General features: G+C 40.9%; 2 protein-coding genes across 3 annotated transcripts in view; one reads left to right on the top strand and one right to left on the bottom strand.

Moving 5' to 3' along the window:
* Positions 1-11,618, bottom strand: part of hook3 (hook microtubule-tethering protein 3) — a 28,546-nt gene extending 16,928 nt beyond the window's left edge. Inside the window, exons 1-8 of the mRNA XM_062988693.1 lie at positions 11,329-11,618; positions 4,246-4,331; positions 3,664-3,736; positions 3,494-3,544; positions 3,269-3,401; positions 2,043-2,110; positions 1,895-1,957; positions 1,696-1,779 (exon numbers count right to left, since the gene is read on the bottom strand). Coding sequence (XP_062844763.1) covers positions 1,696-1,779; positions 1,895-1,957; positions 2,043-2,110; positions 3,269-3,401; positions 3,494-3,544; positions 3,664-3,736; positions 4,246-4,331; positions 11,329-11,385 — 615 coding nt within the window. The 5' untranslated portion in view covers positions 11,386-11,618. The remainder of the gene's footprint in view (positions 1-1,695; positions 1,780-1,894; positions 1,958-2,042; positions 2,111-3,268; positions 3,402-3,493; positions 3,545-3,663; positions 3,737-4,245; positions 4,332-11,328) is intronic.
* Positions 11,619-12,199: 581 nt separating this feature from the next.
* On the top strand, positions 12,200-15,664 carry rnf170 (ring finger protein 170). Of its 2 annotated transcripts, none has more exons than XM_062988694.1 (7): positions 12,200-12,274; positions 12,730-12,885; positions 12,983-13,058; positions 13,463-13,571; positions 13,985-14,058; positions 14,458-14,589; positions 14,923-15,664. In XM_062988694.1, the coding sequence occupies exons 2-7, from the start codon at positions 12,746-12,748 to the stop codon at positions 15,190-15,192; spliced, it is 801 nt and encodes a 266-aa protein (XP_062844764.1). In that variant the 5' UTR covers positions 12,200-12,274; positions 12,730-12,745; the 3' UTR covers positions 15,193-15,664. The 2 variants fall into 2 exon arrangements, with proteins under 2 accessions (XP_062844764.1, XP_062844765.1); XM_062988695.1 differs by having other exon boundaries at positions 12,216-12,274; positions 12,722-12,885.
* The last annotated feature ends 597 nt before the right edge of the window (positions 15,665-16,261 follow it).

Below are 16,261 nucleotides of genomic sequence, written 5' to 3'. Positions count from 1 at the left end.
TCATCTGTCCGTCCAATAATCTGTCTGATCATCCGTGATTCAAAGCACACTAGTTCAAACAGAATCAGGAGATGAATCGTGGGACTGCAGGAGTGTTCTCACACAAGTTTGGTTGAGATTAGTTTGTGAGAACACACACACACACACGTCAAACAACCTGCACGTTATTTAGAGGTGTTACAGAAAGCGAGTGGTGAACTCTGGACACCAGACACAGCAGAATAAGAGAGCAGGAGGAGGAAAAGAGGAACATTACCCTCTCCTCTAGTTCAATACACTCTAATCTCAGCCTATCACGATCCCCTTGGACGAGGTAGGCCTTCAAAGCAATGCAGAGGGTCAAAACAGAAACGGTACAGACGGAAAAAAGAGAACAGAGAAACAGAAACATCTGGAAGTGTAGTACTAAACTTTATAAAGTAATCGAGAGCTAAGAAGCAATGCAAAGCTTTAGATCTGCTGAGAAACACACGCTATAGAGAAGTGCAGCGGATCTTTACTGCTATAGCAGAGCAACAATAAAGCAAAAAGGCCAAACTAGACAAAGATGTTTACAAATTGAGGTCAGGGCTCTGTCCAGGCCATGCGCGGTCATTCAGATGTTAAAACAAGTATTCTCAGTATTCAGCAGGGATGTACACATACTTTTGACCCTTCAGTGTAGATTGTGGAGCAGTGTTTCTGTAGAAACTTTAAGTTGACTGCCTGACTGTTTGCTCAGGTATAAAATGAATGAGTTTTATAACCTACAGGAATGGTGAATAACAAGCTTGGTTGCTTTTAAGAAATTTTAGAGGCTTGTAAATAAAACACAAGGGTTTTCAGGGATCTCGGTTACGTTTGCTTTGTGAAATCTCATGTTTTGTTGAATGATATAAAATCATTTAGTGTGACGGACATGCAATAACAGGCAAACGTAAAGGGGGCAAATACTTTTACACACCACTGTAAATGTGGAATAAATAAAAATGTAAGGTGTAAAAGTTTGAAAATGTTAATTTTCTCCCGATGTAGCAAAGCCAATTAGTCTTCCGCTGCTGGGGGTCTCAATTGCGATTGAGGAGGGTGTATGTGCCTGCTCCACGCCCCCTCTGACGTCTGCACAGTCCCTCGACCGCTTCTTTTTTGCCCATGCCTCGGTGAATTTGCACATGAGGCTCATCCACTTCTGCACAGGCACCTCGGTCTGCTAACCAGGGTCCTTGCTCAACGTTTGAAGACCCCACCCAGCAGACTTTTGGTCTGCTGCAGGCACTGCCAATTGTACCCACTAGATGGTGCCCAGCTGACCGGTAGCAGAGCCGAGATTCAAACCATGGTGTGCTAGCGGAATATCCCGCTGCGTGACTTCAACTGTTCGTTTATATTTAAATATTTTTCACTTTAATTAACCACTGGTCCTGGTCAGGGTTGCGGTGGGACTAGTGCTCAGGCATATTCAGTCACATCTGTGTATGTGCCCAGCCGATCAATAATAGCATAGCTGAGATTCAAACCCACTGTGCTCGCTGTGCGAATGCCGTGCTTAAGCTGATTTGCAGAAGCGATTATTGATGGGATCTGCCCAGACGGTCTTGCTCTATTTTAAAAAATCTACAAGCACATGGAGCTGAATGTTTACAGAACTAAAGAAACGGTTCAAGAGGAAGCTTGGTGGTCTAAACAAGCCGACGCCCACTGAGCGGAGATCCTCACCTGCATGTCCAGCTCGTGGCAGCGCTGTGCAATTTCTTCTTTGGAAGCCAAAGCGTCGGTCAGCTCCTCCGCGGTCTTCTTCAACTAAGAGCACGTCGACAAAAATGTTTTTCAAATTTACCAAACAACAAATAAAAAACAAACTTGTAAAGAAAAATGCAGAACAAATAAAAAGAAGAAACAAAGAAAATGTTTGTACCTGTCTGTCCAAATCAGCGTAAGAATCATTTCCAGCAGAAACGGGAGTTTCTTTGCTCATGAGCTGTAAATAAAAGCAGAAACAAACACTTTAGAAATGAGCGCGGTGACGAAACGAGAGGATTTAAAATAAACTGGGTGAAATTCACCTCCTGGATGGCGGTCATTACAACATGCTGCACAGATTCCTCCATCATCATGATGGTCTGAATGTATTCTGTAGGAAACACAACCTTCATTTACTCACACAGAACAAACCGGAACAGAGAGTTCATGAGTTATCCTAGTAGTAATGAGAACAGAACTGATTTTATTCCAGCTGGAAATAATCTACAGCAGTTGTAGAGCTGTCTGTCTATCTATCTGTGTGTGTCTACCTATCTGTCTGTCTGTCTATCCATCTATCGTTAAAAAACGATTAAAAACCCACCTTTTTACTAAACACTTAAGCTGACCTATACCTATTTACTAAAATTTTTTTTTCCATTTCATTAATAAAAAAAAAAAAAAAAAACCACTTTGGTTCTAACAGGTTTCAGCAGATTTGTGTTCTTTGACTGTTGTTTACTAAAACTTGAGAAATGAAATGTTTACTATGGAAGCACTTCTGTAAGTCACTCTGGATAAGAGTGTCTGCTAAATGCAGAAAATGTAAATGTAAATGTAAATGTGTGTCTACCTATCTGACCATCTATCAATCAGTCTGTCTGTCTATCAATCTTTCTGTCTGTCTATCTATCTCTGTCTCTCGATCTATATGTCTCTCTGTCTATCTATCTATCACTATCTGCCTGCCTATCTATCAATTTGTGTCTGTCTGTCTATCTATCTCTGTCTACCTGCCTATCTATCCATCTATCTGTGTGTCTGTCAGTCTGTCTATCTGTGTGTGTGTCGTTCTGTCTGGGTGTCTATCTATCTGTGTGTCTTTGTGTCTGTCTATCTGTCTGTCTTCTCATCAATGTTATATCATCTTCAACAGCTCACACTCACTCGCTTACTTAATTTGGGGATTGGGCAAGCAGAAGCGGATTCACAAATGGGAATTGGAAATGACTAAATTGTAAAGAAATTGAAGGTAGGTAGATGTGATATTGAAGGGCTGTAAACAGGGGCACCATGACCATTTACTTTTTGAATGTGTGTAGAGAGAGAGATAATTAGGATGGATACATAGGCAGACAGCTATCATTAGATAGATAGTCAGACAGACAGATATAGTAATACTTGTCTACATTGTTGACAATTTTCAGATTATTCAGACTTTAGATCCCAAACAGACCCTTAGGGTTTAGCTCCTCAACTGCAGGCACTTAAAAACCAGCTATAGAAGAATTACAGAATGCAGCACACACACACACACACACACACACACCTTGCTTCTGTTCACAGTTGACAGCGCATCCCAGTATGAGCTGCAGCATTCGGCCGAGCTCTGCTGCATCCGAGTGCTCCCCAATCAGACTCACGTCTGGTAAAGTGAAGTCATTAATCTGCTGTCCTAGGACCTGAAGAGCAAAAAAACAAGACAAATCAAAAATGCATTGTAATATATAGATCATATACCATGTTCAAGCACCAACACAACAGTTCTTTTTACCTCATGATTATAATCCAGAATTCCTTTTAATATTTTCTTCAAATTACTGATCTGGAGGAAAGAAAACAAATAATGGGTCACTAATCTGCAAACAACACGTCCTTACGTAAAGACGTCTCTCAATCCATGAGAACTGCTGACAAAGAGCAAAACCCAAAACAGTCGTTTACCTTTAACCTCCAATTATCACCGACATCAGACTTAATGCGGCTTATCCAGCTGTCGCTGAAGTACACGGCGTCTCTGAAAGGAGAGAGAGATGAAGCAAGGAAAAAAATATAGAAATGAGAAAACAGGAGTAAAACATGCTTTTATTCTGCATTTATTTTTATTCTACATTTTTTACTTTATTTATTTTATCTTGGTCGAACACTGGGCTGCATGGTGCGCATCTTTATATACTCAAAGCCAGTTTGGCCCCTTACAGATGGTACACAATACGGACAAAAGTATTGGGACACCCCTTCTAATTTCTGAATTCAGGTGGTTCAACTAATAAATCAGTTAGGTGTAATAAGGTGTAATAAATCAGTTATATAAAAGAAATTATAAGCTGTTTAGGGAAGGGAACTTATTAGTAAATGTTTATGAGAGCATCTGATGAGTAAATGTGTGTATGTGTGTGTGTGTGTGTGTGTGTGTGTGTGTGTGTGTGTGTGTGTGTTTTGCAGTGAAACAGAGTTGGCGTGTGCCTCTCAGGTCATGCTCTTGGTGTGTACACATGTGTGCATGTAAACATATGTAGAACTCACATCTTCTGGAGAACTTGAGCCATGACCACACCGCTCGTCAGATCTTCTATGGTTTTGCATGGCGACTCCACACCGAACGTCTGGATCTGAAAGAGAAACGTGAAGGTTATTTCTCAGTATGAGTACGTGCAACTCATGAACTCATGATCTTATGTAAAACCCCATGTTCTATATAGAATAGATACTTGTGCCCTATAGGGTTTATATTTAGTACATAGGTTGTACTATATACTTTATAGTTTATAGTACTATATTTTTTACTGTATATTTATTTATTTATTAGGATTTTAACGTCATTTTTCACACTTTGGTTACATTCATGACAGGACAGGTAGTTACTCATCAGTTTATCAGTTCAAGTCTTTAATATCAAACACAGTCATGGACAATTTTGTATCTTCAATTCACCTCACTTGCATATTTTTGGACTGTGGGAGGAAACCCACACAGACACAGGGAGAACATGCAAACTCCACACAGAAAGAACCAAGGCTGATTCACCTTGGAATCAAACCCAGGACCTTCTTGCCGTTAGGCGACAGTGCTACCCACCTAGCCACCGTGCCGCCCTGTACTATATAGAATAGAAACCCCTGTTTTATATTTCAGCACAGAATGTTCACTTTACAGGTACTGGGAATGCCACAATACGTAGTTTGTTTTGTCTATATGTTCATTCATTCATTTTCTTATCCGCTTATCCAATAAGGACGCAAGGCACATAGTAACACCCTGGACGGGATGCCAGTCCATCGCAGTTGTCTATATATTTAAATGCTGAAATAATACTATTAAATTAATAATCTGGAATATTCTGTTACAAAAGAATGAAGGAGGCCGATTTTGAACCGGAGTGTCTACGGCATCTTGACAGCCAGAGGAAATTGTTTAGCTAACATTCTGGCATTATTTTTTTCTCTTAACTCCGCTACACTCACAGCAAATCTGAATTATAATAAAAGATCTACTGTGATCAGCTCCTTCACACATACTTAAAATGTTGGGACGGCGTGTCAGAGTTTGTGTTTCACCAAAATTAAACAAACCACATGTTTTTCCTATTGGCATCATCATGGGGTTTTCATCCCATCTATCTGCTCCACAGTATAAACACAGATGATTTTTTTGCTCGTTTCTCCTCCCAGTCACTGTTACGAGCTCTGTGAAGCAGGATCTCCCCTCTTCACTTCCGTAAACACAGCCGGGCGGCGACACGTCAGCGCCTTCCTCTAATTCAAGTCCACTTCTTCACCAGCTTCGACGCTTCGGCGAGATTTCTGCGGGCGTCTGATTTTAAAGAGGGCGTGTAAGCGCAAATCAGATCAGATGAAGTCAGATGAATTTTAAGCCAGAGATCAGGATTTCGGTGCATGTAGCTCTGATCTCTGCTTTCTACCAGGTTTCATCTACCAGTATATGTGTGAGGAAACCCTGCCTGGCTCAGGGGCCCAACACTGGCAACTTGGAAAGGTGGGGATTGAACCAGCAGCCTTCTGATCCCTTGTCTACTACCCTAACTGCTGAGCTACCCCTGCCCTAACAAGTTTGTTATTAAAAAATGTAGCAGATGCTTTTTGTCTAAAGTGATTTATAATTGTTATCAATTACGATGCTCAAGAGTCCAACATTGGAAACTCAGCAGTGGTTGTTTGACCCAAAGATTCTGATCTTCCTGTTCCATCGGGGTAGAATCTGTCCCAATAAATCTCACAAGCCCTGCCCTACCCTACCCCTTCCACTCTTACAGGGTAGACACGGTGACTGCTGGTCAGTCTTTAATTTTAGCCTCCACATGCTGGGAAGGAAATCCAACCCTGACTACACACATGCTGAAGATAAATCCCACCACGTTACACGATCCTGTCTGTTTACTTATGCAAATCTGTCTCGCCCACAAGTGGCCACGGACTGAACCGTAAGATCCCGAGATCGACCACATTCTGAGTGACCAGGAGCTGGACCATGACTTCACAGAACAGTGACATTTACAGCATTCCGCTGCCACCTTTATTTGAAGTGAATTAAGTGATTGAGGGCCCATGGTAGTGGACAGTGGAACTGTAAACACAAACACAACGCAGGACTCCGGCTTTGCACACCCACAGACGTAATAAATCAAATCCGTTCGCATGTACAGCTGGTACGGAGCATCTGGGATCAGCAGATCTCCTTATGCACGTCTAGCAGAAGAATGTGGGCTGACCACATAATTTCCGGATAGCAAAAACAGCAGTCATCCAGTTTCACACACAGTGTTGATACAATGCTGGGTGTGTGTGCAGATAATGAATTATAGGTTTTTTTTTTAAGCAGGTGGAATTGTCTGAGACCGTAGTTAGAAACAGTGTGAGTTTGGGAGAGATCGTAGAGAAACGCAGTCCAGGCGCTAGAGACTAACTGCGTTTCCCATCCACAGATGAACGGAGGTTAGCCTGCAGTCTGCACACCCAGCTACACTTCCTCCTTTTGTTCTACTGTTTGTAATTGCATTATTCTCTAAAGAAGTATTTGCCCCTTCCATTAAATTATTTTGGATCTCATACCAAACCAGGTTAATCATGACGTTTTTCTTTCGGCTGCTCCCGTATATAGGGGGCGCTACAGAAGATCTAATCAACATAACAGACTTGGCACAGTGTCTACTATGTCTATACGGGCTTGGAACCGGCACTGAGCTAATGGCCAATGGCCACCAATCGCTAGGCTGTTTTGGCCAACCCCCTCCCTCTTGAACATCAGCCAATCATGTCCATGCAGACACAGGGCCGGCCGACAGCACAGCTGAGATTTGAACCTTGGATCCCCAGATCTCAGTAGTATTGAGCTAGCGTACTTTACCGCTGTGCTACTCAGGTGTGTGGGTGAAGAGGCCGAGCCACTGGAAGGTGCACTTGTCAGTGCTCTCTCAGCGCCGGTCCCAAGCCCGAATAAAAATATACGGGTCGCGCCAGGTGTAAAAACTGCGCCAAGTCTGATGTGCAGACCAGATCTGCTGTGGTGGCCCCTAAAGTATTATGTCATTTATAGAATCCCACCTGAACTTGTAACCGGTTGTGCCACCTCAAGCAGAAACAGCTGCAATCAATCACAAACAGACAAACGAATCTGCTGCTGCTGCCGCTCCCAGAATTTGATTTGTAAACCTGTCCCGTGAGTAAACGGACACATAACGGCCACCATTTAACTGCTGCACACCTAGATGGCTTTTATTTGTCATATATACATATACACATGCGGAGTCAGCCATTGTACAGCATCGCTGAAGCAGATAGCCTTGCTCAAGAGACCAACAGTGGTCAATACCAGAGCCGGGATTCACCCACAATCTTTTAATTGATACCCCATGCTCTACCCGCGAGGATACCATCACTACTGTCTAAATTTCTCCAAATTTCTCTAAATTTCATTGTGATCCCTCCGTTCTGCAAACTCAAATCTTCTCCACATTCCCAGAACTAAACTAAGTACCATGGGTGATCGGGCTTTCTGTTCTGCTGCTCCTCGTCTATGGAATGCCCTTCCCGACCATCTGAGGGCACCACAGACGATTGAGAGTTTTAAAAAGGGTCTAAAAACATTTATTTTTAAAAGATGTTATGACCGCTGATTTTATGATGTATGTCTCATGATGCTATGATGTTTATATTTCATGATTTTTTTTTATATTACTCTTTTTCTGTAGCACTTTGAGATTTGTTTTCAAATGTAAAGTGCGTTATAAATAAAATGTATTATTATTATTATTACTGTCTAGGGACAGTGGTAGTCTAGTGGGTAGAGCATTGGGCTGTCAGTCACTATGCAGTTGCTATGCAACAACTGTTGGGCCCTTGAGCAAGGCCCTTAACCCTGTGTGCTCCTGGGGCGCCGTACAATGGCTGACCCCACGCTCTGACCCCAGCTTCCTATGATATTTGGAAAAAGAAATTCATTGTACTGTACATGTATATATGACAAATAAAGGCGTTCTTCAAAAGCCTCTCACCCATATTAAAGACAGAACTCTTCCAGAGTCAGATAACTGCTGATCTCCACTTTTCTTCCTTCCACTTTCCTGTAATAAAACTCAGTGCCTGCTAAGCAGTTCAGATACAGGAACGACCTGTGGTCCAGCACATGGTTTCATTCTCCGGCTGGTCACGCAGATCCAGTCTAGGCTGAACTTCCTCAAAACACAACACAGGCTTCACTAAGCCAAAGAAATAAGAGAGAATCACTTCAAACAATCTTCAGTGGTTTGATGATTCCGGGATGCAATCCAGCAAGAGCATTTTATTCTGTATCATCCGAACATGGAGCAAGCTTTTGCATCTCCACCACTTTAAACTCTGCGATTCTGTTCCTGCTATTTAATGTCACACCACGATGAGTTCCATAATATAACAGGATGTCAAGATCAGTATAAACAAAGCCACATGGACTAGGTGTCCTTGGATTTGACAGGCATGTCAGTGTGTTATCATTCTGCTGATTTAAAAACTGTCTGTGTTCAGACTTGAGGAGGCTTCTTTCTAGAGTCCCTTAAACCTCCAAACTGGAAAATCCAGATTAGGTGTTAGGAGTAAAGCAGTACCTGGTTATGAAAAACATTATGTGTCTGATGAGTTGAGCTGGTTAAATGAATAAATCTTTAGTTTTGGGTCACATTACAAATGGAATTGAGCTGCTACTGTTGGATTCAAACAGTCGTAAATCTGGCAGATCTGTGCAGTCACAATGCAGTGGGTTGCTGGGGTCACAACAATGCAGCAACAATGCAGGCATCATGAATGAATAGTGTAGTGTGACGTTCCTATATGCAGGGCGTGCAGTTGTTGTTGTGATTTTTACAGTTTCGACTGGTTTGTGTAAACAGTACAGAGTGGAAACGTACCGGAGTGTCGAGCAGCTACAGCTCATGTTCACACTACAGTACAGGAGGAGAAAATACACAGTCTTTGATGGCTGAGTGTTTGGACAGAAGTTTTCCAAGTTTACTCTTGGCTGCAGAAGAGTGTTTAGAAATCAGCCTGACTGAGCTATGTACACTTTGCCTGGCATGGGTTGGTGTAAGCACTCGATCTCTCACTTCTCTTGTTCTTGAGTTGTGATGATGTAAGCACACATGGTCAGCTAGTACACCCTGGTTTCTCTAATCGGGTCCAATCTCCAACACACAGAAGCTGGCGTGTGTGACTTTTAGGAGACATGAAGCCTGACATGCCCCTGGTTTGACCACTTGAAGGAAAGAATGAATCCAAAAGTACATTTATTTGGTCAAGAATGGAATACACCCTGGACAGACTTACTTACATCTTGGGTCAACAAGCTCATGGTCAGGTGTTTGAATACTTGGCCATATAGTGTAACTCAGGTATCTGACTGTCGTTCTGTGTTGTAGGTGCGTACTTTGGTAAAGCAGCTGATGTGCAGCTTTACTTATGATGTGTAAACAATATTATGGAGGCGCTATATACTTCAGACCATGCAGTTGCTGGCCTTATTTTTTTTTCTACAGTGGTAGCCTAGTGGGTAGGGCTTTGGGCTATCAATCGAAAGGTTGAGAGTTTGAATCCCCTTCAAACAAGCTGGGATATGCTAAGAAAGAATTTTGTTGTACTGTACACCTGTATATGTATATATGGCAAATAAAGGCATCCCAACCCCCCCCCCCCCCCCATGTAGTTATATCCAGTTCCCAAACTGTAACTACAGAATCCCACCCTGTCCAAGGAGAGCCACAGACTATCAAGCACTCAGCCCTGACCACTTCTTTTCACCTGCTAGACATGGAGTCTCACAGAGAGCAGTATTGAATACAAAGAGTCAAACACCAATACGTGCAGCTGCCCCCTCCAGCCAGCAGGGGCCGCAATTCCAGCAGCAATGAGGAACCCGTTCGACCTTTTTCCTCCCTCAGACCCAGTCTATTGTCTGTACATTGTTCTTCTCGCTAGCCATACATACACACACATACACAGACACTCCAAGCATGCAGCTATGTACCATTTACAAACAAACACAGCAGAATGGGTCACACTGAAGAGCTGAGTAGCAATGTGATAAGATTTAAAACTACTTCATCAACCTCAACCAATCAACAACAAACTGAGCAACAGCAGATCAGCCACAAAGCCCAAAAGCTCACAGATCTGAACCACATACATGCAGATATCTGAGGATAAATATGTGCATTGATATTGATAATCTGCAGGTAAAATAGAAACCTGAATCCCTCCCTTGTAGAGAATAGTTAATGTAAAGAGATGGTCAGTCTGAGATGACTAAGTCAGTTAGTGTTTTGTACACACACACACACACACACACACACACACACACACACACACACTCAAAAGAAGCTTTATTGGCATGACAAAATAGGACATTCGTATTGCCAAGGCTCAGTTACAGAGAAATAAAAAAATAAAAATAACAATAAGAACAAATATATACAAAACAGTTACCATAGGTGCAAAAATATAATATATAATAAAATATTAATAAAAAAATTGCAAATAATAACAATTAAAAAGGTGACATTTACAACTGATAATTGATATTGATAATTTGCAGGTAAAATAGAAACCTGACCTGAATCCTCCTTTGTAGAGAATAGTTAATGTAAAGAGATGGTCAGTCTGAGATGACTAGGTCAGTTAGTGTTTTGAACACACACACACACACACACACACACACACACACAAACAAACACACACACACACACACACACACACACACACACACACACACACACACACACACACACACACACAAACACACACACACACACACACACACACACACACACACACACGGCAAGTTTATGTGTATAGCACCTTTCATACACATTGGCAATTCAAAGTGCTTTACATAAGGAAAAAAATTTATTAAAAGCATTAAAACATTCCTGAGATCTAGAACCTCAGAAAGAATTAAAAACATGAAAAACTAAATAGTAAAATTTAGTAAAATATACCCTACAATTTAGAGAACACACACACACACACACACACACACACACACACACAGCTGTGATCCTGATCTCACCAACACATCTGTCTGATCAAAATACAAACTCAATAGTAAAACAAACACTCGTCTTACCCATGTTAAGAGACTCTCACATAGTTCCACCCGGTCCACCGCTTCCAGGTTGCTCATTGCAGCTTTAATTCAGTCCCAAACTCGCCTACAGTGACTTTAATCCAAACACACACAGGCTGATTCTGCCCCAAAAACACGTCCGATCGATGTGAACCCCAAACCTAGATTTAACCTTTAACAGTGTCGACTGATCACGGATTGTCCAAGATCACAATTCAGTTTTAATCGTTTTCTTGGCCACGTTGTCGAATATAAATGAAATAAAACTGTTTTATGGACAAATATGCGAAGACGAGCAGCCACACAACCGGCTAGACTGTCGCTCCGTGCCTTTTTTCCTCCCACCCGTATTTCCAACAAACCCTGCCTCCTCACGCCTTCTACGTTATGATTGGCTAACCTACACAAATCCTCGCTGTTTATTGGTTAGTGATTATGTCAGTCAGGACTGTAAGCCAATGAAAACTAACAAGGCGGTGTTAAACAAAAACAGTTGGGAAAAAAATAGTCCTGTACTGTATTTTTTTCCTTGGGTCCTTGAATTGCCACCCTACACAACAAAGCCAGCTAAACGCCCGATTAAAATTACAAGCGCGTAGAATCAATTGTACTATATTTTATAGTATTAAATTAACCACAAATGAAACCGTTTAGCCTTAAATGTTACATAATTTCCTACTTAAATTGGCAAACACAACAATGTACTGCTTGCTACAACGCGGAAGACGGTCAGTCGCGAAATTTGAATAGCTGTGTTCCAAATAGAGTAATTCTTCTTACATAGGCGCACTAAGTAGAGTGAACTATAATAGATTTGCAGCCTATGTAGTGCACTACGTAGTGCATGATGCCCTATTTGGTATGAGCTATATCTCCTTACAGACTACATGGCAGTCTAATCGTTTTATCGTGCAGTTTCATTAATAACAGGATTGTATTAAGATATGTAAGATATGTTTTTATTTTTATGTATATATTTAAAACATGCTAAAGTTATTTGAGCTATTTGATGACGTCTGTAACTAATGTTAGCGTTAATGTTGTGTTATTGTACTTTGTATATGATAATAACAATATTATTATTATTATTGTGAATTGCTGACCGATAAGTGACTGCCACTTATCCAAATATTTTTGCCCAATATATGGTAAAAGTCGAGGTTTACATACCCCTACATACATAGGGACAAAGTTCTTTCTCTGTGACTGAAGGGTTGTGGGATTCTAGATATTGTGACAAAACTGCTGGGTCAGAAATATAGATTCAGCAATAATATATAATATAATGTAATATAATGTAATTGTACCTTGTGGCATAACCTCTACATTCCTCTGGTGACTTCTCTGTACCCATACAAATAAGGTTAATAATGTCTCATTCTTTGTTGTTGAGATCTGCAGGCTATGAGAAGGTGGAATGGAAAGCAACGACTGCCTGGATGCCAAGTCTTCCATGCCAGATGAACAGTCCTTCATTGAAGGTGTCAGTGACCCGGTCCTGTTTGTGGTTATCTTATGTGTGACGTTCCTAGTTGGACTGGTCACGCTGCTCAGCAGGTGAATGATCACACCCTGTCTTAAATTCATGTGCCTGTTCTTACTTGCATTATGTATGATAACATGATGGAACACCTTTCTCCTGCGCTTGTTTCAGAAATGAGCAGCAGAGGATCCACCCGGAGAATCAGGAGCATGTACGAGCAGTTCGACAGCAGTTACAGACAGAGCAGGTCAGTGATGGACATCATTCATTTCATCATTTTCACACATTGTTCATACATTCACATTTCTCTGTTTGTTTACACTGTGGGCTCATAAGCTCCCAAGATTCAGTCTCTGTGGAGCTACCAGACTGGCTGGACACTTGGCTGTGATTCAGGGAGGGAAGGTTGGATAGGGCCTCTCTTTATTGTCGCTGCACATAGAGCATAACATGACTCTCCATCTTCTTTGCAAATTTACTGCTGTCTGGTGTGAAGAGGCCCATTGTGTCGGAGGGGGTGGATGTTCGTGTGTGTGGGGAAAAAGGGGTGTGATGCAAAAGCCAAATGTAAACACATTTCAAAGAGTTCCATGAGTGTTACTTACCTTACAGATATCATCATTTTCTCAGAAGTGTGCTTTCTGTCTTCAGGAAGAATCAGCCACACCGAGGCATCAGTACTACTCAGACATGTCCTGTCCAGTGTGCCTCCAGCAGGCCGTGCTCCCAGTAGAGACAAACTGTGGCCATCTGTTCTGTGGTAAGTCCTATTTACCAATCATTGATTCCATGGGTGTACATTCGGCCTCCTTGTAAATGACTTTATGGACTTTAGATTTCACAGAACATAAGGTTACAGAACCTACACGACCACGTTCAAACTAGTATTCAGACCCAACTCAAAATGTTCAGTATTCATTCACACAGTTTGTGCATTTGTGTACATAGTAAGTAGCCCTAAATTGCTAAAGTGATCAAATGTCCAAAAAGTACTTGTGCCTGTTGCCCTTAAAATAATAGCAATTTACTTCAAATACTGTATGTGATGTGTTGGATGTTTTCATTTTCTTATTTTTAAAATTCTTCTCTTTAATTTGTGATTTATTTATTTGTATTTAATATTTTTGTGAATTAATTGTACTTTCCTGACCTCTGTTGGTCTGTGTTTCACAGGTTCCTGTATTATTGCGTACTGGCGCTATGGCACCTGGCTTGGCGCCATAAATTGTCCAATCTGTAGACAAGGGGTAAGACATGTTCTTAACACAATTAGAATGAGAGAGCAGTAGCTTAGCAGTTCATTTCTGTGTCGGTAAACCAGATGGGGTCAGACTGTCAGACCTGCCACAGTTGGGCTTTCTGGAAGAGATAATGCATAGATGGATATTGCATGAATGCCTAAATCTATCATTTATAGATGCAGATTAAATGATCAATGAATTGATAAATATGTGAATCATGGCTAGTTGATTGTTTCTCACTTGTAAGTCAGTTTGGATGAAAATATCTGCTAAACAAGTGCAGCAAATCAATGAAAGCTCATATTTGACATGATGAATATTCCCAAAGAGCTTAAACTGTATAATAAACCTGTTTTTAGTGTCACTGTTTAACCTCTATTTAACCTTGTCTAACCTTTTCTCCAGGTGACCCTGCTGTTCCCACTTTTTCGCTACACAGAACAGAACAATCAAACTCGGCAAGGGCAGCCTGATCCAAACTTAATCCTCAATGATGTTAATGACTACAACCGCAGGTTTTCAGGACAACCCAGATCGGTAAGTCTGCCTGAGTTTATGTGGTTTATGGATTTAATTGGTACACTTACAGTGGAAATATAGTTAGATTTTTATAAGACTAGAGACTAGGGCTATATCTAAATTATTAGCCCCCCTTGGGTTCTGATGCAAGTGTATAGATGGATGAATATGTGGATGAATGAATGGAGAAAGATACAAATATTTTGCTGGGTAAATAGAATAATGGATGGAATAATAAACAGCATGGATGTATTGACGACAGATCTGGTGTATGTAGTCATATCAGTATATCGTCACATGCCTGATTAAAGCCCTGTGTGAAATGTGTTTACTGTGCCATGTCTTCTGTAGCTGCTGGACCGATTGCGTGACGTTCCCACTCTGCTGCGCCACGCCTTCAGGGAGATGTTCTCAGTCGGTGGGCTCTTCTGGATGTTCCGGATCCGGATCTTACTGTGCCTGGTGGGGGCGCTGACCTACCTGGCCTCCCCGCTGGACTTCATCCCAGAGGCTTTGTTCGGCCTGCTCGGCTTCATGGATGACTTTTTTGTCATCCTGCTTCTTTTCATTTACATCTCCATCATGTACAGGGAGGTGGTAACACAGAGGCTGGCCACTTGAACTAAAGCACCCAGATATTTGTTTATTATTTAAATAACATTTCTTTCGGCTCCTTCGGTGTCGCCACAGTGGATCATTCTGGTGTGCGTACTTGCATTGGCACAGTTTTTCTGCCGGATGCCGTTCCTTTTGCAATATTTCTTATTTTAAACTTGGTTTGAGACCGGCTTTAAATAATGTCCTTTATTTAGTTTAGACATTAATGCAAGATATTGTAAAAAGGTTTATTAGTTTATAATAGGTATTTTTGTGTGTGGGCCCTGTCCTGTGGAAGTAAGTGTTGTGCCTTTTTGCCAATATGGAAAATGTAAATATTTCAGGGCCAGGTTTTGAAGCGTCATCTCAGCAGAAATGATTGTCTTGATGCGTCAACAAACAGATTGGATGCTAAAATTAATTTTTTTATTATTTTTTTTCCCCCTTTGGTTTATTCTGTAAATGCTGAATCAATAAAACATTTGATTTTTTTGTTGTCAGGTCTCTAGCAAAACCTCATGAAAGCTGAATGTTAAGATAAACGTTTTATTTATCTGCTATAAATGCCTATACAATTGAATGCTTGCAGTGTATATATATATTTTTTTTATTTTTAGTATTTGGCTAAATAGATAATAATAAGCTAGCTAGGGGCTGTTCAACATGTTGTAAATGTAACAATTATATCTAGCAAGCTTGGTATAAACATAAACCTGAAATTAGCTAGCTTGTTAACAAAATTTTAAATTATTAATGCAAATAGTAACTTTAGTAAAACTAAATAACCATAAAACAATATTAACTATGTTACCAATGCTAGCTTTGTCCACTTTTAACTCCTTTATTCTGTAAAAAAAAACTGTCAGTGCTAGCAATGATCTTTAAATAAAGTCAGCAAACTACATTGTGTTTATGCTAATGTACGCTCAACACTAAACAATTTTTTGCGATGCCAAAACAATACTATTTAGCTAGCTATAAACAATAAGCTGAGATTTCTGGCTCCTGTTATACTAACAAAAACATCATCTAGCTACGAAAAGTCTCACATTTTTAAGATGTGACAATCAAACTACTTTCTTTTAGTCGGGCG

The sequence above is a fragment of the Trichomycterus rosablanca genome, chromosome 26 (assembly GCF_030014385.1).
Source record: "Trichomycterus rosablanca isolate fTriRos1 chromosome 26, fTriRos1.hap1, whole genome shotgun sequence".
Taxonomy (NCBI): domain Eukaryota; kingdom Metazoa; phylum Chordata; class Actinopteri; order Siluriformes; family Trichomycteridae; genus Trichomycterus; species Trichomycterus rosablanca.
This window is presented reverse-complemented; position numbering and strand designations above follow the sequence as displayed.